This window comes from Lentinula edodes, assembly GCF_021015755.1.
Source record: "Lentinula edodes strain Le(Bin) 0899 ss11 chromosome Unknown C8R40scaffold_4, whole genome shotgun sequence".
Classification (NCBI taxonomy): domain Eukaryota; kingdom Fungi; phylum Basidiomycota; class Agaricomycetes; order Agaricales; family Omphalotaceae; genus Lentinula; species Lentinula edodes.
Window position 1 is genome coordinate 774,325 of NW_025764310.1, and position 21,235 is coordinate 795,559.

Below are 21,235 nucleotides of genomic sequence, written 5' to 3' on the forward strand. Positions count from 1 at the left end.
ACTACATATCTTGATTCTTCTTGCTTTCTGATACACTGGATAGACGATGTATGTTGTGATATATATAGTTTGTATATCTTGTCTTGTACTGTATATTAATTATCCATGCGTTAATAACATGTTGCTTGCCACAATTCTGCAAAGGACATTGGCATTGCTGTGATAGTTGCAACGATTCATGTTTTGATGACTGAAGCAGACGATGAAAATGCGATACCAACATCTATCAAACACAGCACATACAATTACAAGTCCATGAATGATATATATAAAATAGATGCTACAGATATTGAAGAAAAAGGGTTTCCACAGACGGTTGTAGAACAACAAGAAAGAGACTTGAAGACGCTGACGGTAATTCATTACTGCCTCACGAGCCTTTTTCTAGTGGGGTTTTTTGTATTAACACTGCCTGCATTACGCTTAACCTTCTTGCTCGCGGACTCTCCAGATCCAGAGCTAGCATTGTCCTCCGACGTGACATCTTCATCCTCAGTCTCTCGCGGCCGTTTTCGTAACAAAGGCATTACGACAGCGGATTCAAGAGAAGGGACTGAGACCCTTGGGAAAGTAGCTGAATGGGCAATCCGAACGCTTCGTCGAGGACTTGGACTCACGATCTCAGTTATCGTTGGAACATGCGAAATACCAGCCTCCGCATTCTTGATAGCCGTGTGAGTGGTCTTGACTTGAACCTTTTCCTGTTGCAATGTCGAAGATTCCACAGAAGGCAATCCTTCGAGGGTGGAGGATGCGATAGCAGTCGCAGAAAGAGTCGGAGCAGGATTCGTGGTCATCACAGAGGCAGCTAGGGCGGAAGCAGAAGATTTGACCGGAATAGCACAGACAGGAGCAGCAGAGGCAGACACAACAGACGCAGTCCGCGGATGTTGCCACTGTTTAGTTACTGGATTCCAAGTTGGTAGAGCTGTCTGTCCTTCATAGGCTCCGTATCCCTTTTTCCAATTCATTCGCACGAAGTCGTTGGAGCCATAGAACGCGGGAAGGCGCGCGATCTCATTTAGTTGTCGAACTCGACCTCTAGTAGCAGAAGGCGGGTTTGCATGAGAAAGATGAGGGCTGGGACTAGACGCAGGAGTGTTATGCTGATCACTCACAGCTTGGGAGTTGGCTGTATGAGATGGTTTCGGAGTAATCGATGGACGAACAGTGGAAGGAGAAGAAGCAGCAGAGCCTGTTATACATGTGGGAATGGAGGTCATGCTAAACGCAGAAGAGATATCGACAGAGTTGGGAGGCCGGACGCCCGATTTCACTTCCAATCCGGATGAGGCAGTTGAACAGGATGGACCGACATCTGTATCGGATTTGATTGCGGCAATGGTAACGGAGACAAGAGCAACGTTGTCGATATATGAGGAAGACACATTTGGAGCATCGGAATCAATCACAGTAGCAATGTCAGCGGTAGAGGATTGAGTGAGGGTGTGTTCACTTGAAGAAGACGGAGCCGGAGCTGTATGTGAAGACAGAATTGAAGGGCTTAGGGCTACTGTATTTTGAGTGCTACCAATTATTGCGCCACGATAAGAAGAACTGGCACCAGCAGGCACCGCCAAACGGGAGCATTGAACATCGTCGACAGGTGTACTTGTATGTGCTGTTATTCCGTAAGCATTTCTCAAAGGCAATCGACCTGGAATATGTAACACAGTGAATATGTTTTCAAGCATCGATAATGCACTACTCACTAGCGCTAGGAAAAAGGACTATAGTTTCTTTCGATTCGGGTTGTTCATCCCTACAACTGCTCGTGATCTCTCGAAGCCGAGATGGAACAGTGTTGGACGACTGGACAGAACCCTCCTGGGTCCAGCGAAGTTGTACGGTCTCCTCCGATCCTTCCTGCAGTGTGTTTCGAGAAATCGCCTTGCCAGAAGAATGATAGCTAATGGTTGGCATGTAGCTGCTACTGAACGGAGGAGTCGCTACTTGATTTTTAGGTTTGGAATCCGTGGTTGCAACCGGTGCACCAGTGGAGGGGAGATTATCTGCAACATCGACTTGGGCAACTTGTCCGACGGGACCTCGCGTGGAAATGGTCATGATCATCTCTGGTGGGGGAACAGGAGCGTCGGGATTGATTGGCTCAGTCACGAAAAAAGAGCTGGGCCGGAACGTTAATGGGAAAATTTGTCAAATTGGAAGAACTGACTGTTATTTACCTTGCGATTTGATCTGAAGCGCCCTCTTTTGAATCAGTTTGTAATTGAAAGATTGTACCGACAGGATCCCGCTCCACACAGTCTACTCCAGGTTCAGTAGAATCGACAAAACCGCTGTTGCTCGTGCTGTCCTGAATACTACCAGTTTCTTCAACAGTCGGGTGAGGACCTATGTATCTAAGAACAGCATGAGTGGATAAATCATCAAATCAAATTTTTAAATGATATATAGGCACTGACTCCTTGGAATGAACTTCGTCGCGCGGGGATGCGACAGCACTGCTGCCAGCATCTCTACGACCACTAATCCAGGTAGTCATCGAGCTAGTAAGGCGGCGGGTCTGTCTCCTGATATATCTCAGAGTTGCGCTATCGTCCGATTTGGGCATGTGGATCGAAATTGCAAGGTGATTGTGAACGTGATCGCGTATGGGGAGGCCCTTTCTTAGCTGGGATGTACGCTACCCTAGTATTTATCCTCCGTATGACGACAGCTTGGACCAAACTTTGACCATGGTGAAGGTCGGAGGCGCGTTGATAGAATTGTTTTGATGGTACAAGCGTTATGCCGAGGTTAAAGTCTAAGGGGCGATGCTTCTTTTTAAACTGAGCGCAAGTTCATCGTAGGTAATTGTCATCTTGAAGCTCTTCGTTGTATATGTTGAGGAAGACCGGAGGAACGTCTGTCGCATCAATACATAATACACTGTGGGGATGAACCAATGTCTTCGCGGTGAAAATCTAGAGAAAATGCAAGGATTTTTACCAAAATTCATCAAAAATCCTGGGCACGAATTTTAAAACTTTTCGTGTGGCGATTATTGTGAAGCTATCGTGAATTTGGCGGGGGGCCGTGCTTATTTTAAATTATCTTTTCATAATTTTACCATAACCTCAGCTCAATTCCTTCAAAATATCTGCTGCCATATTTTTGTACATAACCTCGAGATAAAACCCACATTTTCGCCTCGAGGAAATCGGCTCATCCCCGCAGTGAATAATATGTCAGACAATTGACAATTTTAACCAGTCACAAATGCTTGCATCACGTGAATTCCTAAACGTGAGTGTCACAGAATAGAACCTTTCTTTTCACCATCATCATCAAATCGCGTCAACCGCGTTCTTGGTCGCCTGCCTTTCACACTAAGAACAGCCTACTACCATAATGTCACAGGAACCAGCAGACGTCAAGCCTAAGCTCAATCTCCAAATTCAGTATGAGGGAAATCGTGTGTTCAAACCCTATTCAAATTCCAAGTTGTTGTTAATTGATAGTTGTCGCACAGAGGTGACCGTGAAGGTCAAAGCAGACATGCAATTCAAGAAAATATTCAAAGCGGCGGCGGTGCGACAATATAATTATTATTCTCTACTGTCCGCCCCTGACGCTTCAATCCTTAGATCAAGTTCAATAAGGAAGAAGGTGAAAGCTTTCCTATCTCGCTCTAAAGCTCCACTCCATACTCAGAAGCTCACCAATATTAGGAACGTTGAAGTTTACTTATGATGGAAACCGAATACAAGAAGATGACAGTCCGGCTGGTGTGCGTATCAATCCATTTTCATGTTCTCCGATGTTCAGTTTAGGCCAACAGCTCGGTATGGAAGATGGCGATCTCATAGATGCTTTTCTAGAACAGGTATGTGCTCAAATCGCTGACTTGAAAATACCTGGAAGATTGAGTTCCTCTTCCAAAATTTAGCTCGGGGGATGCAGATGTATAACGCCTCATTCCGAGACCAGATGATATCCATTCCTTTGTTTTCTTCCTTCACTGTATCATTATATCAAAATGTTTGTTTAACCATGCTATAGTACCCATATCATAACTATTTTCAATCTAAGGCGATGTTCGTATTCATTTCAGTGTTCGCGCCACGCACGTGGTGCCGCCTGCAACGCACGACTTTCGAACTTAAGAACACCTTTCACTCTCAAGTTCAACATGCATGTGGACTCAAATGGTCTCCCATTTTAAACAGAAATACTACGGTTGGTTAAGTTATGCATTCGCCAGGTAGTTTACATGGCCGTAATTGCTTGCGTTCGCTGATCCACTCATAGTGAAGTGTTCGTGATTGTATCCTTGACTCTATTCTTGCCCATTTGTTTGGAGCAATTTGCAAGAGATAATGGATTCTTATATCCTGACAAGACCGAAAGATGCTCCTCGGAGATCTCAAAGCTGGATGATGATTCGCCTTCTGGGCGTTGTGTCGTTAGAGTTGGCTGGTTATGGATCGACAGTGCTAGCTTCAGGTGTGTAGTATGTGCATCTTTGACAGTGTCTGATTTTGATACATTTCCAGCTTATACGTCTTTTCGGCGTCAGTGCTTTTACAAGCTCTAACCGTCATTTCCGTCGGAGGAATTGCAGACCATCGTGCGTTTGTCTCTTTTGCGCATTGAGCAATCATACTGATGTATCATACAGCACCGCATCGAAAGATCCTACTTTTAACTTGCGCTTGGGCAGGTGCTCTTGCCGCCACTTTTTTTCTCCCACTATCTTCTAGTTCCCCTCTATGGTTTCTCTCTGCTCTACTGGCCGTAATAGCCAATGTCGGTTTCGGGACTTCTGTGGTCGCAATGAATGCCTACCTGCCTTCTCTTGCAAGAGAATCTCCGGAAGTCCTTAAAGTCTACGCAAATCTGAGAAATGCTGAGGAGTCTGCTCTTGTACTTGAAAACGAAGCGGAACCCGATGACAACAATGAAGCGGTTGCTCAACCACTGGTTCGTAATACTACGACAGATGAGGTGCAGGAACTCAAATCCCACTATGAAAACGAGCTATCCAGGACAACCTCACGCATATCTTCCTTTGGAATAGCTTTAGGCTACGGTGCTGGTATCTTCTTGTTATTTGTTGCCCTCATTCCAGTCACATTGATGAAAGGCTCAACATTCTCTCTTCGTCTCGCGATCAGTCTCAGTGGGATTTGGTGGGCTGTGTTTTCCATACCAGCTCTGTTGTGGCTTCCTAGTGGAGGAAACAGTTCCTCTGTCGATGATGATGACGCAATCTGGGTAGACACGGCAAACGTAACGGCCGGAAAATGGAGTTTATGGAAAGAGATACTGGCCGCTTGGAAACGATTGGGGGGGATGCTTCGGTGGAGCGAAATTAAGAAGTTGCGGAACACCTACAAGTTTCTCGCTTCTTGGTTCCTACTCTCAGATGGTAAATACGACACTTCATCTACGTCCTTCAACTTATCTTTTTCAGCGTTCACGACAATTACTGGTACTGCTATCCTTTTCGCAAAGACTGTCCTCAATATGCAACCATCGTCTCTCATCTTGATCGGAATCATCGTTCCTTCATCGGGTATCTTAGGATCGTTATTCTGGCCACGACTGCAACGTCGGTACCAATGGTCAAATCAGCGGGTGCTCCTAATCCTCTTGGTATTGGCCTCTCTGGTACCTGCCTATGGATGTCTCGGGTTTATCAGTGTTTTTCAAGGCCGGTTCGGAGGGCTTACAACCCAAGGAGAAATGTTTGGCTTAGCCGTATATTTCGGTACGTCGCTTGACTGATATAAGCAATTCGTTTTTACGAATTGACTTCGCCTAGGCTTCGTGCTTGGAGCATTCAATGGCTACGCCAGGGCTTTTTACGCGGAATTTTTACCTCCAGGAGAAGAGGCGAGATGGTATGCATTATCTTCGATTGCCCCGTGTTCTCCACTGAGAATTTGCTCTGCCTAAAACCATAGGTACGGCCTATACTCAATCACTGACAAGGTATTGAACGATATCTATATTCTTATCTGTGTACTAACTATAATTCCCATTTCGTAGTCGAGCTCGTTCTTTGGTCCTTTCATCGTTGGTTTAATCTCAGATCTTACGGGAAACATCCGTTACTCTTTCTTTTTTCTCGTCGTCATGTTATGGGCGGCGATACCAGTTTTGAAGAGCGTTAATGTAGAGCGGGGGAGGAGAGATGCGCAAAGTTACAAGTACTCTTCGATTAGTTCGTAACGGTAAAGTTCCCTAGGCGACAGTGCGATATTCACGTACACACTCCACGTACAGTGCCTCATAACAATAATCCACGTGGCCCGGGCACGGATCGGAATATACCTTTCAATACGCGTCTAGATGACCGGTCTCATGTCAGCCTCAGCTCATCCGAGTTCCACTAGCAGTTCATGGATCTGGACTCATGATTCTTGGAGATTTTACTAACGTGCGCAAGGATTAGAGCAGCTTCGAATATCCCCCTCATAGTCCCATATCAATACCATATTATGTGGTCGTGCTGTGGGTCCAGCTTTGCCTCACGATATGTCACTTGTATGCTTTGAAGCCTCGAGGTCCGCCATCGCATGTTTTTTTCTGACAATCTCGTCAATTTATGGTCCACGGAGATAGATCTTGGCTGATTTCTTTATGTCTACAATCTGCAGCCTAAAATTCCACGTTTTGTTCAACACATTCGAAACAAATCAGAAACAAATCCTCAAACAAATTTGTACTTCTCCATGCGCATCTACCTGCAGGCACTGCGTCAGAATACATCTCACTAGTTTGCTCAAGGGTCGCTGTTCTGGGCCCATGCTTGAATCCATTATTTGGGGGAGTAATGACCTTTTAAGTGACCTTCGTTCCGTTTTTACTGCTGGATAATCTGGCGCGTGTTGATTGCGAAATCTTGTCTTGATCTTACTGCTCCTACTTTACTTTATTCAGGGATCCAGGCTCCTCATCCATGGCCAGGGAAACCAACCTCCGTGTTAAGTGGGCTACCTAGGGATAAATAGGCCACTCTTCTTTCGACCCACGGTGGCTTTTTCACTCAGTCTTTTGACTCTCCCACTTTGCGACCTGTTCGATGGAATCAGCTCTTGTGCTCGCTTTAATATTGCTGGTTGTTTTGTATTTCTATACGAAACGACCTAGCAGTCACTACGCCCCCCTCCCTCCTGGTCCCAAAAAATTGCCCCTCATAGGAAATCTGCTCGACATGCCGACGACTTTCGAATGGGAGACATATGACAGGTGGTGCAAAGAGCTCGGTGAGTTGCTTTCACACTGTCTCTTTCGATGGACTGAATACTGCGGCGAAGGGTCGGACATCATTCACCTCGAGGTGGCAGGAACGTCTATAGTTGTCATGAACTCGGCTGAAGTCGCGGAAGAGCTGCTTGATCAGCATTCAGCTATTCACTCAGATAGGTATGACATGGGTCAACTTGACGCGCATCTAATTGTGTCTCAATCCTCGCACGCTCTACAGACCCCGCCTGGTCATGGTGAACGAGTTGATGGGATGGAACTTTTCCTTTGGTTTGATGGCCTATGGTAAGTCTTTTCTCGATGTTATCCTGTGTTTTTTCGAAGTTTCTACGATTGAATTTAGGTGACGAATGGTAAATACTCTGAATAAGGCAACCAATGTGTTTTAACGTTTCATTCGTCAGGCGCGCGCAACGGAAATTATTTCAACAGGAATTCCATCCCCAAGCCGCGGAACGCTTTCAACCTCTCGAGGTACGCGTCACTCATCAGTTTCTCAATCGCCTACTAGAGGACCCCAAAAATTATGTACATCACATCCGACAGTGAGCGTCATGAATTTTTTTACACCCCGGAGTACTTAAGATCGAGACGATGACCATTTCTACTTTTTGCTATAGCTTGGCAGCCTCAACTATCCTTGGAATTGCCTACGGAATTGATGTCCAAGAAGACAATGACCCCTACGTCGACGCTGCTGAACGTGCTCTGGTGTCTCTCGGCTTAGGTATCGCCCCGGGCGTTTTTCTTGTTGAGTCTATTCCTGCTCTCAAATATATACCTGAATGGTTTCCTGGTTAGTGCATAATGGCTATACGTTATAAAATGGTCACGTTTACATGAAAATACACTAGGAGCTGGCTTTAAACGCAAAGCACGGGAGTGGGCTCGGTATTCCACTATTATGCGTGAACTTCCTTACGCTGCGGCTAAGAAACAGATAGTAAGTTGTTTTAGCTCAGTGCATCAAAGTTCCGAGCAACTAAATTCTTTTAGCTGCAAGGGACTGCTCGACCATCTTTCACATCTTACAGTCTGGAGAAGCTGGCCGAGGGCGAGGAGGATGTCGCCGAGCAGGAGCAGAGAGTGCAATCTACAGCAGCGACCATGTACACAGGTAAATGCAATGCAGTTCGTATAGATGAAGGCATTACTAACGAATGCTCTAGGCGCAACTGACTCAGTTCGTCGCCGCTTTAGGTCATTTAACGTTCACGCTTATATCTTTACTCTATCTCCAGACAGTTTCAGTTCTGTCAACGTTCATCCTTGCAATGCTTGCCAACCCCGAGGCTCTAAAGCGCGCTCAAGAAGAAATTGACTCTGTGGTCCAATCTGGAGAGTTTCCTCGGTTTTCTGATCAAGAACGTCTCCCCTATGTCACTGCGATTGTGAAGGAGACAATGAGATGGAAAAATGTTACTCCCTTGGGTATGCTTTGGTTGAGACCCCAGTTCTCACTCATCAGTAACGTCATCTACTAGGCATACCCCATGCATCTACGTCCGAGGACCTGTACAGAGGTTACAGGATACCCGCAGGCTCAATAATGGTCCCTAATATATGGTGAGTCCATCAGTAAGCATATTACCTGACTACGCTTCATCGCTAATTGTGCTTTTTCAGGGCAATTCTTCACGACGAGGTCAGGTCTCGCTCAACATGTAATACTTCATTGGATTGAGACAACTAATGTGGCATCTTACCTTAGAATACGTACCCTGAACCGCACACCTTCAAACCAGAACGATTTATTGGCGAAGATGGGAAAATCAATCCGGCCGTGAAGGATCCTGATACTGCGCTGTTTGGATTTGGACGCCGGTGAGTTTGTGCCCAGTTATAATAGAGCTTTCCGACCTCATAAAATACACATCATAGTATATGTCCAGGACGTTTCATGGCGTTTTCGTCTATTTGGATAGCGGTTGCCTCTATGCTTGCTGTCTTCGACATCTCAAAACCTGTTGATGAAGATGGTAATGTTATCGAACCAACTTTTGAGTATATTCCGTCAATGGCCTGGTGAGATCGTCCACTCATTTGTGCGAACCTCGTTGTTCAAAGATCTGCAATCATAGTGTCCCGGCTCCTTTTGAATGTGCTCTCAAGCCTAGAAGTGCACAAGCTGAGGAAATGATTCGTTCAATGGCTTCGGAGCACTCATGACTGGGATGTGAATTCTTGACAAGCGGGAACTTGCAAGAAACGATGTTCATGAATTGTACAAGATTGTTGTAATCACATTGCACGGCTCCCACTTGTTGTACTTACAACCCATGAATGTCATCTTACGGTAGTTATCGAAGTCCTATATACTTTTAACGCAATGGAATTCTTAAACAGAGGGTATATAGCGATTGTGTGATTGAGCTTATTCGTACTCCTTAACAACAGCCATGCAGTAATCCCACATCTTCTTTTGCTCAGTCTCATCTTTGGTCAAAGGATGGGGCTCTCCAAGACGCGCCCATGGCCGAAGATACTGTGTCCGTTGATGAGCAAATTTACCAAGCACATAGGATTATGATTTATGGACATGCCTTTCCATTATATTGCGAAGCTTCTGGAGCCGTCGCTGCAAAGAGCTGGGTAACAGCACCCATGGAAGTCGGTTTGAGGACTAGCCATTCCTATATTTCAAGAAAGAGTGATCAAACCGTACAGAGGACACCAATCTGCCGCACGCACCATAATTGTCACTAGAAGAGAAGGAAGACGTCGATACAAGTCTGACTGAATATTTCCGGGATCCAGATGTATACAAATCACATTGGAGTCCTGGTCTTCGGCGAGAATTTTGCCCATATAGATTCCCAACATCACGGTAATAAATTTACTTTGAGTGTATGACTTTTGCACTCCGAGCTTTGTGCGGGAGGGCGTGTCCTTAAGGTTGTCATAATTGACGGGGAGGTCGTTGAAATAATATTGCCCGGAGGAAGCAACCCAGACGATTCGGGTGTCCGTGAGGGAATTGGACGTAGTCTTGAGCAGAGGAAGTAACTTTTGTATGAAGAGGAAATGACCAAGGACATTAACACCGAATGTAAGATCATGACCTTGAGCCGTAAGCTGTTCAATGGGAGGGGCCATGACACCAGCGTTGCAGATGAGCATATGAAGCGTGGGGGACAGGCTGAAGCAGAAAAGCACGATAAGAGGGGATCTATCTTTGAACCCAAAATACTTCCTACCGCTTGAATTTCTCGGCCGACTCTTTCACAGCTTTCAAGTCACTCAAATCAAGCTCAAGAAACAAAGCCTCTTTCCCAGTTTCTTCCTTCAGCTCCGCAATTGCTTGTTCAGCTTTGGACTGAGAACGGGCAGCAAGCCAAACGGTACAACCCTTGATTAGTAGTTGTTTGCATGTCTCCTTCCCGATTCCAACGTTCCCACCTATGATAGGGGCTTAATCAGTCACGACGAACAAGAGATGAAAGAAATACTGACCAGTGACTATTGCCACTTTACCTGTCAAGTCAGGCATGTCGTTGAACGACCACTTGGATGCGGGAGGGAAAAACTGCCTGAAGAGCGTCCAAAAACTTGCTGCGACCATTGGGATGAACAATTACTATCGACGGGCTAGAACCTCCACACATTTATACCATTGTCATTACTGTCAATTTCTATGTAATGGCCCCGATTTGGGTCCGCCATAGTCCGCTGATATAATGAGAGCTTCGTGTCACTCGTCGTGGAATTCATTCGCCTCCAGGGTTATTTGACAATCTTCTCAAGAGGTTCAATATGTAGGTCTGAGAATCGCGCGCGTTTGTGAGCTCGAATCAGTTCACCGTTATCATTCGGATAACACTCTTTGCTACCTTGTGATAACGAAGCGGTTGAGTATTATTACTTATGTGAGTGTTCAAGAGTAGACACGTCAGAAGATGAGTAGTCGAAATAAAGCAAGCAGTACCCAGTATTCATTCGTATTCTTGAATAGACCCCATGCAATAATCCCACATCTTTTGCTGCTCAGCTTCATCTTTGGTCATGGAATGTGGCTCGCCAAGACGTGCCCAAGGTCGCAAATACTATTCAATCACAGTCGAAGGCTCTCAGGTTCGAGGTTCGAGCTGGCAGCAAGTTGACGCACCTTGCCATTGTACTGCGCAGCTGCAGGGTCTGTTGCAGCATATAGCTGAGACAGAACACCTTTTGAGACGGGGTAGAGTATTACCGAATTCTTTAAGGTTGCGGAGAGGTCAGCATTTTTTTTCAATGCATGAAAGACTTGGCCTCACCATGATTGATCTCAATAGGCTAGGGCTATGATAACGTTGCAAATCTGTCTTGATGTTACTAGGATCTAGCACTATGCAGATAACATTCGAACTCTGATCCGTCGCGAGAACTTTGGCCAGATGATATCCTAGCATCACAGTAATGAACTTGCTTTGGCAGTACAGTTGCTGCGTACCAAGTCTCTTGCGGGAAGGCGTATCGGTAAGGATATCATAGTTTACAGGTGGACTACGAAAACTATATTGCACGGAGGATGAGACCCAGACGATTCGAGTTTCTGACACAGAGCTCGAGGTGGTCTTGAGAGAGGGAAGAAGGTGTTGGATAAGAAGGAAGTGTCCAAGGGCATTGACGCCAAACTGGAGGTCGTAACCTTGAGAAGTAAGTTGTTCGATAGGAGGGACCATAACTCCAGCGTTACAGATCAAGATGTGAAGAGCAGTGGATTGGCTGTCAAATTCCGGGTAAGATACATTTTAAGAAAGACGATTAGATATAACACTTCTTGAAATTTTCCGCAGACTCTTTTATCGCTCTCAAGTCATTCGGGTCAAGCGCCAAAAACAACGCTTCTGGTCCAGTTTCCTGTTTCAATTCCGCAATTGCCTCTTCCGCAATTGCCTCTTCCGCTTTGGCCTTGGAACGAGCCGCTAACCAAACGGTGCAACCTTTGAGCAACAGATGTTTACAAGTCGCCTTTCCGATTCCAACATTTCCGCCTATGGTGTACAATGTGAGCCTATGCCATGAGATACAAATCGATGTTACTAACCAGTGACTATCGCAACTTTTCCAGTTAGATCAGGGATATTATCGACTGACCACCTGGGTTTGGGTGGAAATAATTGCGATAAAATGGTCCCAACACTTGCCATCTCAGCAGGTTGGATATTCTCGAGCGCCCAAGCTTCTCTTTTTTATTTGATTGACCATTCAACATTGCATTATTGCCAGCTAGGCGCGTCATCTTGTGCGACGAATTCACTGTTCGAGGAAAGAATTGTATCACTGAGTACTGAGCAGTCTTACTTATGATCAAGTGCGTTGATCTCCGTGTCGTAATAGTGTCGGCACGCCCGGCTGATGCTCTTTCCAACTTCCAAGTACCCGGTATATTCTCTCCTTATGCATTCCGTCTGCTGGCAAAAAGAACTGCGGAACTGCGGAGTCTCAGAACCTTTCATCGTTCTCATATTTCATAGTAGACATGAGAGACCACGAGGAATCAAATCTTTGAGAAGTACGTATGTACATACATAGGGTATTGGCGATATGAAGGAAATGTTCATTCAGATGTAAGTTTGGAGTTCTCGCAGTCGTGATTGCAACTCTCTCTACATAACTCGACACAAGCCTTGACACGTTGGAATGGAAGACGATGATTCGGAAAGTGTATATACTGTCTCAGAAAAAGAACGGATTCCATCGCCTTTCACGCCCTACTTTCGAGGTTTACTCGATGGCATCTCTCAATCCCTCTAATCCGATTCAACTATTCTTCAGCTTATATCCAGAGTTCACCTATGATCCTTCTGGTCAAACCATGGCTCAGTTCTGGGAGCTGAGCAACTTGTACGGCTGGGACCGAGATAGTGACGAGAGAGCGGATGCTCTTGCAAAAATGCGAGATGCCATTGCGCAACAGTTCAATGCGTTCTACGGAAGCGATGCAGATTCCTTGGATGGATGGTATAACTTGTTCCAAGCATTGCAAGTTCAGGACATTCCAGATACGGTCAAAGGTTGCAAAGATGTACGATTTTTTTTTGCAAACCTTCGATAACGTCTCGATGAACCTTGCAACATAGCTTATTAGGACAATCCATGTCAATATCTGCGACCTCGTCGACTATTCTCTCGGCGAAGAAGACGACCCACCAGAGTTGCATGTTTCACAGGAGGCTCTTGCTGAATACAGTCGCCGTGAAGGAAAAATCTACCCGCGCAAGGATGCTTATGCAGAAGGACTGCTAGGGTTCCTTCTGCGAGAGATAACGGGAACCTATCAAGGTAGACGGGGCAAAGGTGGCCAAAGGCAAGGAGGAAGATCGAATCGCCGAGGCCGTATTTGAATGGTCAATCTAATATCCAGTGATGGTTCTTGTCGTACGTATGTACGTTGAGCAGGATATGTATATTCTCCGGTCGCGCCTATCATTGGTATCACCCGGTCAATTTGTTTACCCATAAGGTCTTTTAGCAGAAAGAACTGATTTTACTATCAAAATATTGTCAAAATACCCCATTTATGTACAGTCAATGGGAGAGGCACTGACCACATGACCTTTAAACACGATTTAAAGGATCGACGGTGTCAACAACCATCCATTCTTTCTACTTGACACAGTGTACATGTGTTAAAGTATGTCCCTCTAATGTTTTGACCAGTGATCAATGCTTTGGCCAACTTTGGCCTGTCATGACGAGTCATGACTGAGTCAAAGATACTTTGACGCCACAAAACTCGAAGTCAAAGCGAGCTGATCAAAGCGATGATGTCAATATACATAACGCAGTGCTTACAGGCTGTGGCCTCCAGGCGAAAACGAGTATCACATCTCTACTACTATCGCCACAAATCCAGCACCCGCTTCTCTTTCTTCTACCACCTAAGCTTTTATTTCAAGTGAACAATAAGAACCCCGACGTTGTGCCATGTCTTTGCAACCGGAGTTTACCGCCACCTTCAGTATTGTGCCCTATTGTCAGGCGGTAGGACTAAAGAGGTCTGACAACGCAGACACAGATGACACTGACGACCGGTAAGTATCCTTGTACTATGCACGCGGGATGAAAGACGAACTAAAAATCCTTATAGGCTTTCAAGGGCCAGGAGTGAAACACTCGCCAGTGATTTCTCCATTGACGATGATGGCGTATCTGATTCTGTCTTTCGTTCCACTTCGCCACCACTACCACCGGCAAATTTTTCCTTCGTCGCTTCGTCAACGTACATACCTCCCAGCACATCTGAGCTGCTGAATCGTGTGAGGGAAGCCAAAAGAAGTGGAAAATCCATGGACGAGGTCATCCACGAGCTACAAAACGAGTTTTATCCTTTACTTCCTCCACCGGGATACGTTATACCTTCACCTAGCCTATATCGCGCCACAGTGGCGAAACTCGAACGCCTAGAGCGGTGCGGCGGTCTTTTGAACTCGCTGAAAAGGGAACTTGAGGATGAAGAGAGTGAGGATAGTTCAGGAACTGAGGATGACTTGAACGCCGAACTGGAATATGTTGATGTCGTTGCTCCAGTTCCTTTTACGAAGAAGAATGTGGTATCATGGTCATGGCGGTCAAGCTTGTGGGACTACCTAGAACTATCTGTGTCAATATCTGCAGGGAAGCGGAGAAAGAGACAGCCAGAATTCGATGGCGATGAAGAAGACGATTGGGCTCAAAGGAGCGTAGATGGAATCAAGGGAAGAAGGCTGATATCCGGTGTTCGGAGCAGGAAGAGAAGAAGAGTAATATGATATAGCCATATCAATTAATATCAATGGAGGAGTTCTCTAGAGTTGAATGCATACATATACAGTACCGGGTGATCCTATGTATATGCCAGATAATCATATAGTCAATCGCCTACAAGTCGGTTGCAAAAGATTGAGGTCTGAATCTCTGCCGGGCCTTCCAAATGGACCACCGCTCCATGCAATAGGCCATACCGGCATTGAACATACGCTCTAAAAAGCCCTCGTCAGAGTTATGCGGTGACGGTGAGGAGGATTGAACACGCACATCCAGATCACAAACTTCTTCGCATCTTAGCCACGAAGACCACTCCAACCATTTCATTAATGAATTTATCCTGCTATTCCACGCAGATATGTACGTCGGATAACTGACTGAGTCCGTCAAATCTGTGCTCTCGGCGAAAAGTATTCCAAAGTCATTGCAGATCCGCTCGAGTATAGTCTCCATACTTGTCTTCAAAATGTGTTCTGAATTCGTCATGAGGATCTGAAGCTCCGGTTCGGTGAGAAATTCCGTGGCGGAATATGTGCATCGTTCAAGTGCGGTGGTATTCGGGGTTATAGTACCGCGAACAATCATAGGAGAGGAGCGGACATTGAATACAATTTCATGCCCCGAAGCATTAAGTGCTTCACCATAGGCGATGAAAGGATCAAGAGGCGAGTAGGACAATTGCTGCACAGTCGTGACGATGTGGGTCAAGTTTGAGGTACTATTGACAGCTTCCAGTAAATTCTGAATTTGTGCGATGCGATCCGCCCAAAATGTCACGATATCCATCGCTGCGGCTTGCCAGTCAAAGCTAGTCCCAGGTAAATCAGCACGAATGACTGAGTCTAACTCATCCAGGAAAGTACCAACGTCGTCGTCTGAAACGTGTTCCCATAAGAAATGCTCTTGCATGAGTTTCCCGGACCGGCTGGGGACCAAGCTACGATAACGAGGATGGTAAAAGGAGACCATTTGGTGGTAGGAAAGCGACAGATGAGGTTGGACGGTCGAGTGATATCGCGAAGCTGCACGCAACCATTCTAGATTTCCAGTTCGAGCAAGGGGTGCCATGTCAAAACCCCATGGTCCATGACCACCGCCAGGTCTCCGTCCCCTACCAGGCCCACGGCCAGGACCTCGTGGGGGTTGCAAAGGCAGCTCATCCACGGGGAGCTTGTTCAGATCGACATTAGAGGGAAATGGGAAGGAACGTCGAGCTTCCGGCGTTCCTGGAGGCGTAATGTTCAAGCTACTGACGAGTTTCAGCGAAGAAGATTCAAAATCACACCAGATGATCTCGCTAAAGGAATGATCAGGGGAAGTCGAGGCAGGGATATGAAAAGTAGCACAGACAATCCAGCATTCATGCGAACTATCCCTTCAATATCCCTTTGCTTGCCCCACTGACAGAGTCCTTTTGCACGTCCATAATCATCCCACAAGCTGACTTCGTTATTTCTCGACCCATTCGTCTTCCCTTTACCAGTGAGTACGCTGTACTGAGTATCAAGCCATCCTTCTCCCCAGGCTGCTGACATTCCATTGAAGTAAAGTACCTTTACAAGTTTCGTTGTCCTGTAGGTGTACATGTATGTCGGTCCCGGTATCTTGGTAGCCATGACTGCGTAGCTCATTTCAGGATCGAAGGCTAACCATTCTGGAGATGGCGGAGGAATTTGTGCATCCTTTCGAGCATGATAGAGTAAGGTATATGGCTCGATTACACCAGGAATAATTGTATGCCCATTCGGATGAAAGGTGTTCGGCCAGTGAATCAAGAGAGAGTAAAGGTCATTGAAAAGGTATGGTGCGGTAGAATTATTCAGATCCGGACGGGCTAAGACTAAAGAGACAAAAAGCATAAATTGAAAGGAGCATTTGCGGATGAGATGAAAGACGTCCATACCTCCATTCAAATGTAGGACTTGAAAGATAAGGTGCGTTGCTGCTGCGCAATAACAATTTTGCCACGGTACAAAGCAGACTTTTGCGTCAACGTTCAACGAGGTTCAACGTCAAGTTTCAACTCAACCGTGAGTCCGTGACATCGACTAGACAAGTGTGCATCAGGCTATAGAGTTTTTTTTTTTTTTTTTTTTGAATTCTTCATTAACCGCAAGTAAGTAAGGCTAAGTACTAAGGCGCGGGGAGCTGCGGCGACCAGCTAGTGGTGGTGAGCCTGGCTTATCGCCCAGCTCCATTCTCCGGTTCTGGACAGGGGGAGACACATGCTGAAATTCGAGAGATCCCAAAAACCGTTGGGGTTTGTTTGGCATTGCCTTCTAGTGCCGCACAGCCGAAACATGCCGTAGCATGCTAGTTATCTGATCTATCGTGTCCTCACCAGGTTCTCACTACATCCGATTTCAATACGGCCTTGATGCATGTATAGCATAGATATGCAATGATGCTTCGTGGCTTCCATCTCCCCTTACTCTTATTGCTCTGTATCTCCAGATACAAAGCTCGGAGATCAAGACATTTCGTCCAAAGTTCATTTACATATTTGAAATGGAAAACCTGCAATTTACTGCAATAACTGTGGCACTCTGATGATGATCTCAACATTTGAGAGTATCAGACATTCTGCACAAATTCGCCATAGCGAATCAAGCACACATAATAGGATCCGGCATGTTTCGGCTAAGCGGCTGTACGGCACTAGAAGGCAATGCCAAACAAACCCCAACGGTTTTTGGGATCTCTCGAATTTCAGCATGTGTCTCCCCCTGGTTCTGGATGATGTGTGGAAGGTCTGTAGAGGATGGTATAGTTGGGGGTCGTGTGATTTAGGTAGTACGTATTGTATCAAAAGTTTGTTTAACGTGTTCGGTAATGCATACGCATACCTTAAAGAAAAGTGTAAACGATGTGAAGGAAATAAAGGGCCTCACACACTCTGCCCATGGCTAGGAGAAAGACCACTAGGGAAAACCAAGCCCCCGTTGCAGGCGTAACCGCGCTGTGGCCTTTATGGCTCTTGCTGGGCTTGGGCAGCCACCAAGTTACTTCTCCTGTAACTTGGGGCCAAAACCCACGCTCTCGAGTTGCGAGCTCGATGCACCGGTGGTCCTGGGTTTTGTGTGCTGGCAGGTGAAATGTAAATACATGGGTATGTGGGGGAGTTGTGAGTAGGGGGTTATGTTGTCTCTGGCCCTGGATCATCAGAATCCACGGTTTCTTCCCGCCAGTCGGCCTCGGGAGTTATGCCTTCACCCGCTAGGTTGTGGTACGTGATTTCAAGCTCGTCCCATATGCCTAGTGGTGTATAATTTGGTTCTGTTGGTGCTGGCCGGTGAGTGCCTGACTTTGTGAAAGCTCCGCTCTCGCTGATGAATTCAGTGAGTGCTTCGATGCCTTCCTTGGTACCAAGTATATCTGTTAGGCAGATGTCATCAGATATCCTCTTGAGGATGTAACGGTATTCTTCGTATTTGGGGCATGCTCTCAAGATGTGTTCTCGAGTCTGTAGCTCTACGCCACATGGGCAGTCAGGCTATAGAGTATCCTCTGTGGAAAACATTCTGTCGATTCCTCCGGCGAGCGCATATGTCGGCCTACCATAGCGCATTAGGATCTGGTGGTCGAGCTTATGCTTTGACCTGGAATTGTCCTTTGCCAACATCATGAAGAATGATACGGGACAGTCACCGTGAGTGGTGGCAGGACCTACATTACCCTCGCGGAGTGATTTAGAATCGTTCAGTTTTCCTTTTCCATTTAGAACAATTTCCGAAAATCAAGTCAATACATACCGAGACGTGGGACGGAGAAGTTACGGGGCGGGTGGGTATTCAAATAATCAAGGTAAAGTTGGGTAGAGCATGCAGAATGCTGCTTCTGCTTCTGTTCGCACTTCTGTATATGATGGCTCGTGCATAACTCGGAAGCTTGTGAATACGGGGCAGGTGCTTGATTTCATTCACAGTGCCGGAGTAACCGACGGAATTATTATACTGCCAATAAACAGCACGTATATGCTCACGTATCATTCCACACAAGGTTCCACAATCTGGCTGCCATTAGTAATTATTACGACGGTCATTAGCCAAATTCAAAACACCATCCCTCATTTTAGCGCATATCGCAATCTGGAGCGGCTACTACGGGACATTGCGTTTAGCTATATAAATCCTCATTTCGGATTTTGGGACATTCTTCCCTATTCCCTCCAAATCATGGACCGCATTTTAGCACCGGAAATAGTCGAGCAGATAATCGACCAACTACAAGATGACAGAAAGTCTCTTCTCGCGACCAGTTTGAGCTTCAAAGGGATGCTTCTACGGAGCAGGTTCCACTTATTCGACTCGATAGAGGTCACAGTCTTCGCTGATCCTTCTGGTTGGAGTCAAGGCCGAGAGTCATCGGACTCACGAAGCCTGTCTGCACTCCTGAGGATCCTTGACTCCCCTTACAGCAGCATGGGGTTAGCAGTCCAGCGCCTAATCGTCAGTTTCGGATTCCACTTTCCCCAAACTTTGCCCAATGACCTTTCACGCATCCGGAAAAACCTCCGCAATGTCCGAACGCTGCATTGGCGAGACGATACGTGGTGTGACGTTCCGAATGCATTCAAAACCCTTCTCTTTGATTTAAACATCGAAACATTCATAATATCCGGCATATGGTTCCAGAAAGCCTCGGAGCTAGTCGAAATGATTACCATGTGGCCCTCTACACTGCAGTCGGTCGTAATGGGCTCCATTGTTTGCTCCGGAGACGATACGACAAATATCGATGATACATACAATGCTTTGGCTAGACGCAACAAAATTCACTTCCAAACTCTACATTCAGCCTCGACATGGGCTGCGCATAACCTCTTCGACTCAATGATGAATTCGAGCATGATTACCATAGATCGGTTCATCCTAGGAATGCGCTTTCCCGACGAGGAAGAGGTTCAATGGGTAAATGGGATGTTGTCCAGATATGGATCGAGTTTCAACGAAATACAGCACCTGATACCGGTCCCCATTGTCATAGGTTTGTTTCATACCTTTCTATGGTCTACGTGAAGAGCCCATGTTGTTTTTCCCGCTAGAGCTACGAAATCGAGACCTTCCGGTGTTCGACCTCCGGGACTGCACCAATCTACGCGTCCTAAACATACAAAGTATATACCTCGGATGCTCAATGAGCAACATCCAGGAGCTTCTCCCTCTAGCGACCAGTGCTGTCCAGAACATTATCTCCTCAATACCAAATCCCGCCTTATTAGAAGAAATCAGAATCAGATTCGAGATTGATCTATCTGAATTCGAGGCAATGGCCGATATGGCTAACACCTCATCAACTGCACTTCCTCTTGATTCCGATGACGCTGACAGTGTGCCATTTATGGACCAATTTGCACGATTCCATTGGGCAGAGTTCTCCAAGTTCTTGCTGGGTATACCTTTTGTTGAGACACTCCCTGCAATCGGTGTTACATCCGACCCAAAGTCTACCTCCAAGCACGATTATTCTCTCTCTTATATCGGGTCTGAATCCATCCCTCTTGCCACTCGGAATCATTCTTCGCACTCACCAAGATCTAAACGACTTCATATCGAGCTTGGCGCGTATCCATTCGAAAACAAGCTTTTTGAGGATATCTTTGTGAAGAATTACGACGAGTACGTCAAATATATGTATGAAAATGGGTTGAATCTTGTGGAGAAGGGAGGGAACGAGCTGGTTTTTAGTCAGGTTCAGTATTCAAATTCTTACGAAGTAGATAGACTAAGATAAATTGAAGTGTCTCGGACATTGGTATGTACTATATAGCTTTGTGTGTATTTTAAAAAGAGGTAATAATTGAAGAATCTGCAGACGATGTTGTAGCATCAGTGGTCTAACGGTTATGATCCGGTCTTCCCATTTCAAATATGGCCGGGAAAGGGGTTCGACTCCCCTCTGATGCATTTTACATTTTTGGTCGTACCATCATCCATCTCATTGTTTGCGTTCAAAGAATAACTTGGAGATTCGTTGAAGACTTGACAGACAGACAGACAGACAGACGGACTTTTCTATGACCACCTCATTTATCATACTTTCCCTCAGCGCGTATGTCAGGATGTGACTCGATCCACTGTTCTCTTGTGACCTTCGTTTAGTATCTTTTTCGTCTGATCATGACCCAGGAAGCTATACGACTGAGTTATCAGCAGAAGACGCCAATACTGTTCCCGCAGGCCACAACAAATCACTCAAAATCACCAGTGTTTGCTCCAATTCTATGCTTAGACTTTGACAGAACTAGACCATCAATATAGACTCCATAATAGAGGCGTTGGATTTCGAT

At 46.0% G+C, this 21,235-nt stretch overlaps 11 protein-coding genes and 1 non-coding gene across 12 annotated transcripts; 7 read left to right on the forward strand and 5 right to left on the reverse strand.

The window, feature by feature from the left end:
• Positions 1-203: 203 nt before the first annotated feature.
• On the reverse strand, positions 204-2,972 carry C8R40DRAFT_1086429 (uncharacterized protein). The gene is made up of 4 exons (XM_046227345.1): positions 2,427-2,972; positions 2,187-2,363; positions 1,713-2,128; positions 204-1,657 (listed from the first exon to the last, which is right to left on the reverse strand). Exons 1-4 carry the CDS (start codon positions 2,573-2,575, stop codon positions 363-365), a joined length of 2,037 nt encoding a protein of 678 aa, XP_046090490.1. The 5' UTR covers positions 2,576-2,972; the 3' UTR covers positions 204-362.
• A 298-nt stretch (positions 2,973-3,270) lies between these two features.
• C8R40DRAFT_1086435 (ubiquitin-related domain-containing protein) lies at positions 3,271-4,051 on the forward strand. Its single transcript, XM_046227346.1, has 6 exons — positions 3,271-3,418; positions 3,476-3,534; positions 3,591-3,612; positions 3,675-3,733; positions 3,785-3,829; positions 3,893-4,051. The coding sequence occupies exons 1-6, from the start codon at positions 3,355-3,357 to the stop codon at positions 3,935-3,937; spliced, it is 294 nt and encodes a 97-aa protein (XP_046090491.1). The 5' UTR covers positions 3,271-3,354; the 3' UTR covers positions 3,938-4,051.
• A 100-nt stretch (positions 4,052-4,151) lies between these two features.
• Positions 4,152-6,180, forward strand: C8R40DRAFT_1035790 (autophagy-related protein 22-like protein; the record flags this gene model as incomplete). The annotated part of the gene is made up of 8 exons (XM_046223530.1): positions 4,152-4,207; positions 4,255-4,449; positions 4,500-4,573; positions 4,625-5,374; positions 5,420-5,716; positions 5,771-5,849; positions 5,913-5,940; positions 5,998-6,180. The coding sequence occupies 8 exons, from the start codon at positions 4,152-4,154 to the stop codon at positions 6,178-6,180; spliced, it is 1,662 nt and encodes a 553-aa protein (XP_046090492.1).
• Positions 6,181-6,688: 508 nt separating this feature from the next.
• Positions 6,689-9,524, forward strand: C8R40DRAFT_597990 (cytochrome P450). Its single transcript, XM_046235575.1, has 16 exons — positions 6,689-6,796; positions 6,892-7,217; positions 7,269-7,377; positions 7,439-7,503; positions 7,562-7,571; positions 7,623-7,763; positions 7,839-8,014; positions 8,073-8,161; positions 8,215-8,335; positions 8,388-8,401; positions 8,460-8,649; positions 8,703-8,784; positions 8,845-8,863; positions 8,930-9,042; positions 9,100-9,243; positions 9,300-9,524. Exons 2-16 carry the CDS (start codon positions 7,034-7,036, stop codon positions 9,385-9,387), a joined length of 1,545 nt encoding a protein of 514 aa, XP_046090493.1. The 5' UTR covers positions 6,689-6,796; positions 6,892-7,033; the 3' UTR covers positions 9,388-9,524.
• On the reverse strand, positions 9,427-10,933 carry C8R40DRAFT_598452 (NAD(P)-binding protein). Its single transcript, XM_046235579.1, has 5 exons — positions 10,672-10,933; positions 10,416-10,617; positions 9,910-10,357; positions 9,762-9,851; positions 9,427-9,703 (listed from the first exon to the last, which is right to left on the reverse strand). The coding sequence occupies exons 1-5, from the start codon at positions 10,778-10,780 to the stop codon at positions 9,593-9,595; spliced, it is 960 nt and encodes a 319-aa protein (XP_046090494.1). The 5' UTR covers positions 10,781-10,933; the 3' UTR covers positions 9,427-9,592.
• C8R40DRAFT_598451 (NAD(P)-binding protein) lies at positions 10,934-12,525 on the reverse strand. Its single transcript, XM_046235578.1, has 6 exons — positions 12,245-12,525; positions 11,975-12,191; positions 11,472-11,922; positions 11,324-11,413; positions 11,144-11,261; positions 10,934-11,079 (listed from the first exon to the last, which is right to left on the reverse strand). Exons 1-5 carry the CDS (start codon positions 12,345-12,347, stop codon positions 11,151-11,153), a joined length of 972 nt encoding a protein of 323 aa, XP_046090495.1. The 5' UTR covers positions 12,348-12,525; the 3' UTR covers positions 10,934-11,079; positions 11,144-11,150.
• A 406-nt stretch (positions 12,526-12,931) lies between these two features.
• On the forward strand, positions 12,932-13,544 carry C8R40DRAFT_1166641 (uncharacterized protein; the record flags this gene model as incomplete). Its single annotated transcript, XM_046230883.1, has 2 exons — positions 12,932-13,225; positions 13,281-13,544. The coding sequence occupies 2 exons, from the start codon at positions 12,932-12,934 to the stop codon at positions 13,542-13,544; spliced, it is 558 nt and encodes a 185-aa protein (XP_046090496.1).
• Positions 13,545-14,127: 583 nt separating this feature from the next.
• On the forward strand, positions 14,128-14,951 carry C8R40DRAFT_1066485 (uncharacterized protein; the record flags this gene model as incomplete). Its single annotated transcript, XM_046225787.1, has 2 exons — positions 14,128-14,234; positions 14,291-14,951. 2 exons carry the CDS (start codon positions 14,128-14,130, stop codon positions 14,949-14,951), a joined length of 768 nt encoding a protein of 255 aa, XP_046090497.1.
• A 46-nt stretch (positions 14,952-14,997) lies between these two features.
• C8R40DRAFT_598116 (uncharacterized protein) lies at positions 14,998-16,109 on the reverse strand. The gene is made up of 2 exons (XM_046235577.1): positions 15,217-16,109; positions 14,998-15,161 (listed from the first exon to the last, which is right to left on the reverse strand). The coding sequence occupies exons 1-2, from the start codon at positions 16,012-16,014 to the stop codon at positions 15,045-15,047; spliced, it is 915 nt and encodes a 304-aa protein (XP_046090498.1). The 5' UTR covers positions 16,015-16,109; the 3' UTR covers positions 14,998-15,044.
• Position 16,110: 1 nt separating this feature from the next.
• C8R40DRAFT_598094 (uncharacterized protein) lies at positions 16,111-17,251 on the reverse strand. The gene has a single exon (XM_046235576.1). It carries the CDS (start codon positions 16,845-16,847, stop codon positions 16,206-16,208), a length of 642 nt encoding a protein of 213 aa, XP_046090499.1. The 5' UTR covers positions 16,848-17,251; the 3' UTR covers positions 16,111-16,205.
• Positions 17,252-18,670: 1,419 nt separating this feature from the next.
• C8R40DRAFT_598469 (uncharacterized protein) lies at positions 18,671-20,114 on the forward strand. Its single transcript, XM_046235580.1, has one exon. It carries the CDS (start codon positions 18,768-18,770, stop codon positions 19,962-19,964), a length of 1,197 nt encoding a protein of 398 aa, XP_046090500.1. The 5' UTR covers positions 18,671-18,767; the 3' UTR covers positions 19,965-20,114.
• A 657-nt stretch (positions 20,115-20,771) lies between these two features.
• Positions 20,772-20,852, forward strand: C8R40DRAFT_t44. Its single transcript has one exon. It is a non-coding gene; the product is annotated as a tRNA-Gly (tRNA).
• Positions 20,853-21,235: the final 383 nt, after the last annotated feature.

Coding starts and splice junctions, on each gene's coding strand:
- C8R40DRAFT_1086429 (XM_046227345.1), bottom strand. CDS start 2,575: ATGCCCAAATCGGACGATAGCGCAACTCTGAGATATATCAGGAGACAG. Junction 2,364..2,426: donor GACGAAGTTCATTCCAAGGA/GTCAGTGCCTAT, acceptor TGCTGTTCTTAG/ATACATAGGTCCTCACCCGA. Junction 1,658..1,712: donor AGTCCTTTTTCCTAGCGCTA/GTGAGTAGTGCA, acceptor TACATATTCCAG/GTCGATTGCCTTTGAGAAAT.
- C8R40DRAFT_1086435 (XM_046227346.1), top strand. CDS start 3,355: ATGTCACAGGAACCAGCAGACGTCAAGCCTAAGCTCAATCTCCAAATT. Junction 3,419..3,475: donor AATTCAGTATGAGGGAAATC/GTGTGTTCAAAC, acceptor GTTGTCGCACAG/AGGTGACCGTGAAGGTCAAA. Junction 3,613..3,674: donor CAAGTTCAATAAGGAAGAAG/GTGAAAGCTTTC, acceptor CACCAATATTAG/GAACGTTGAAGTTTACTTAT.
- C8R40DRAFT_597990 (XM_046235575.1), top strand. CDS start 7,034: ATGGAATCAGCTCTTGTGCTCGCTTTAATATTGCTGGTTGTTTTGTAT. Junction 7,378..7,438: donor TCAGCTATTCACTCAGATAG/GTATGACATGGG, acceptor CACGCTCTACAG/ACCCCGCCTGGTCATGGTGA. Junction 8,162..8,214: donor CTGCGGCTAAGAAACAGATA/GTAAGTTGTTTT, acceptor AAATTCTTTTAG/CTGCAAGGGACTGCTCGACC.
- C8R40DRAFT_598452 (XM_046235579.1), bottom strand. CDS start 10,780: ATGGTCGCAGCAAGTTTTTGGACGCTCTTCAGGCAGTTTTTCCCTCCC. Junction 10,618..10,671: donor TAAAGTGGCAATAGTCACTG/GTCAGTATTTCT, acceptor CCCCTATCATAG/GTGGGAACGTTGGAATCGGG. Junction 9,852..9,909: donor CTCTTCTAGTGACAATTATG/GTGCGTGCGGCA, acceptor CTTGAAATATAG/GAATGGCTAGTCCTCAAACC.
- C8R40DRAFT_598451 (XM_046235578.1), bottom strand. CDS start 12,347: ATGGCAAGTGTTGGGACCATTTTATCGCAATTATTTCCACCCAAACCC. Junction 12,192..12,244: donor AAAAGTTGCGATAGTCACTG/GTTAGTAACATC, acceptor TGTACACCATAG/GCGGAAATGTTGGAATCGGA. Junction 11,923..11,974: donor TCTGCGGAAAATTTCAAGAA/GTGTTATATCTA, acceptor GGAATTTGACAG/CCAATCCACTGCTCTTCACA.
- C8R40DRAFT_598116 (XM_046235577.1), bottom strand. CDS start 16,014: ATGGCACCCCTTGCTCGAACTGGAAATCTAGAATGGTTGCGTGCAGCT. Junction 15,162..15,216: donor AAGAAGTTTGTGATCTGGAT/GTGCGTGTTCAA, acceptor AGGGCTTTTTAG/AGCGTATGTTCAATGCCGGT.
- C8R40DRAFT_598094 (XM_046235576.1), bottom strand. CDS start 16,847: ATGGACGTCTTTCATCTCATCCGCAAATGCTCCTTTCAATTTATGCTT.
- C8R40DRAFT_598469 (XM_046235580.1), top strand. CDS start 18,768: ATGCAGAATGCTGCTTCTGCTTCTGTTCGCACTTCTGTATATGATGGC.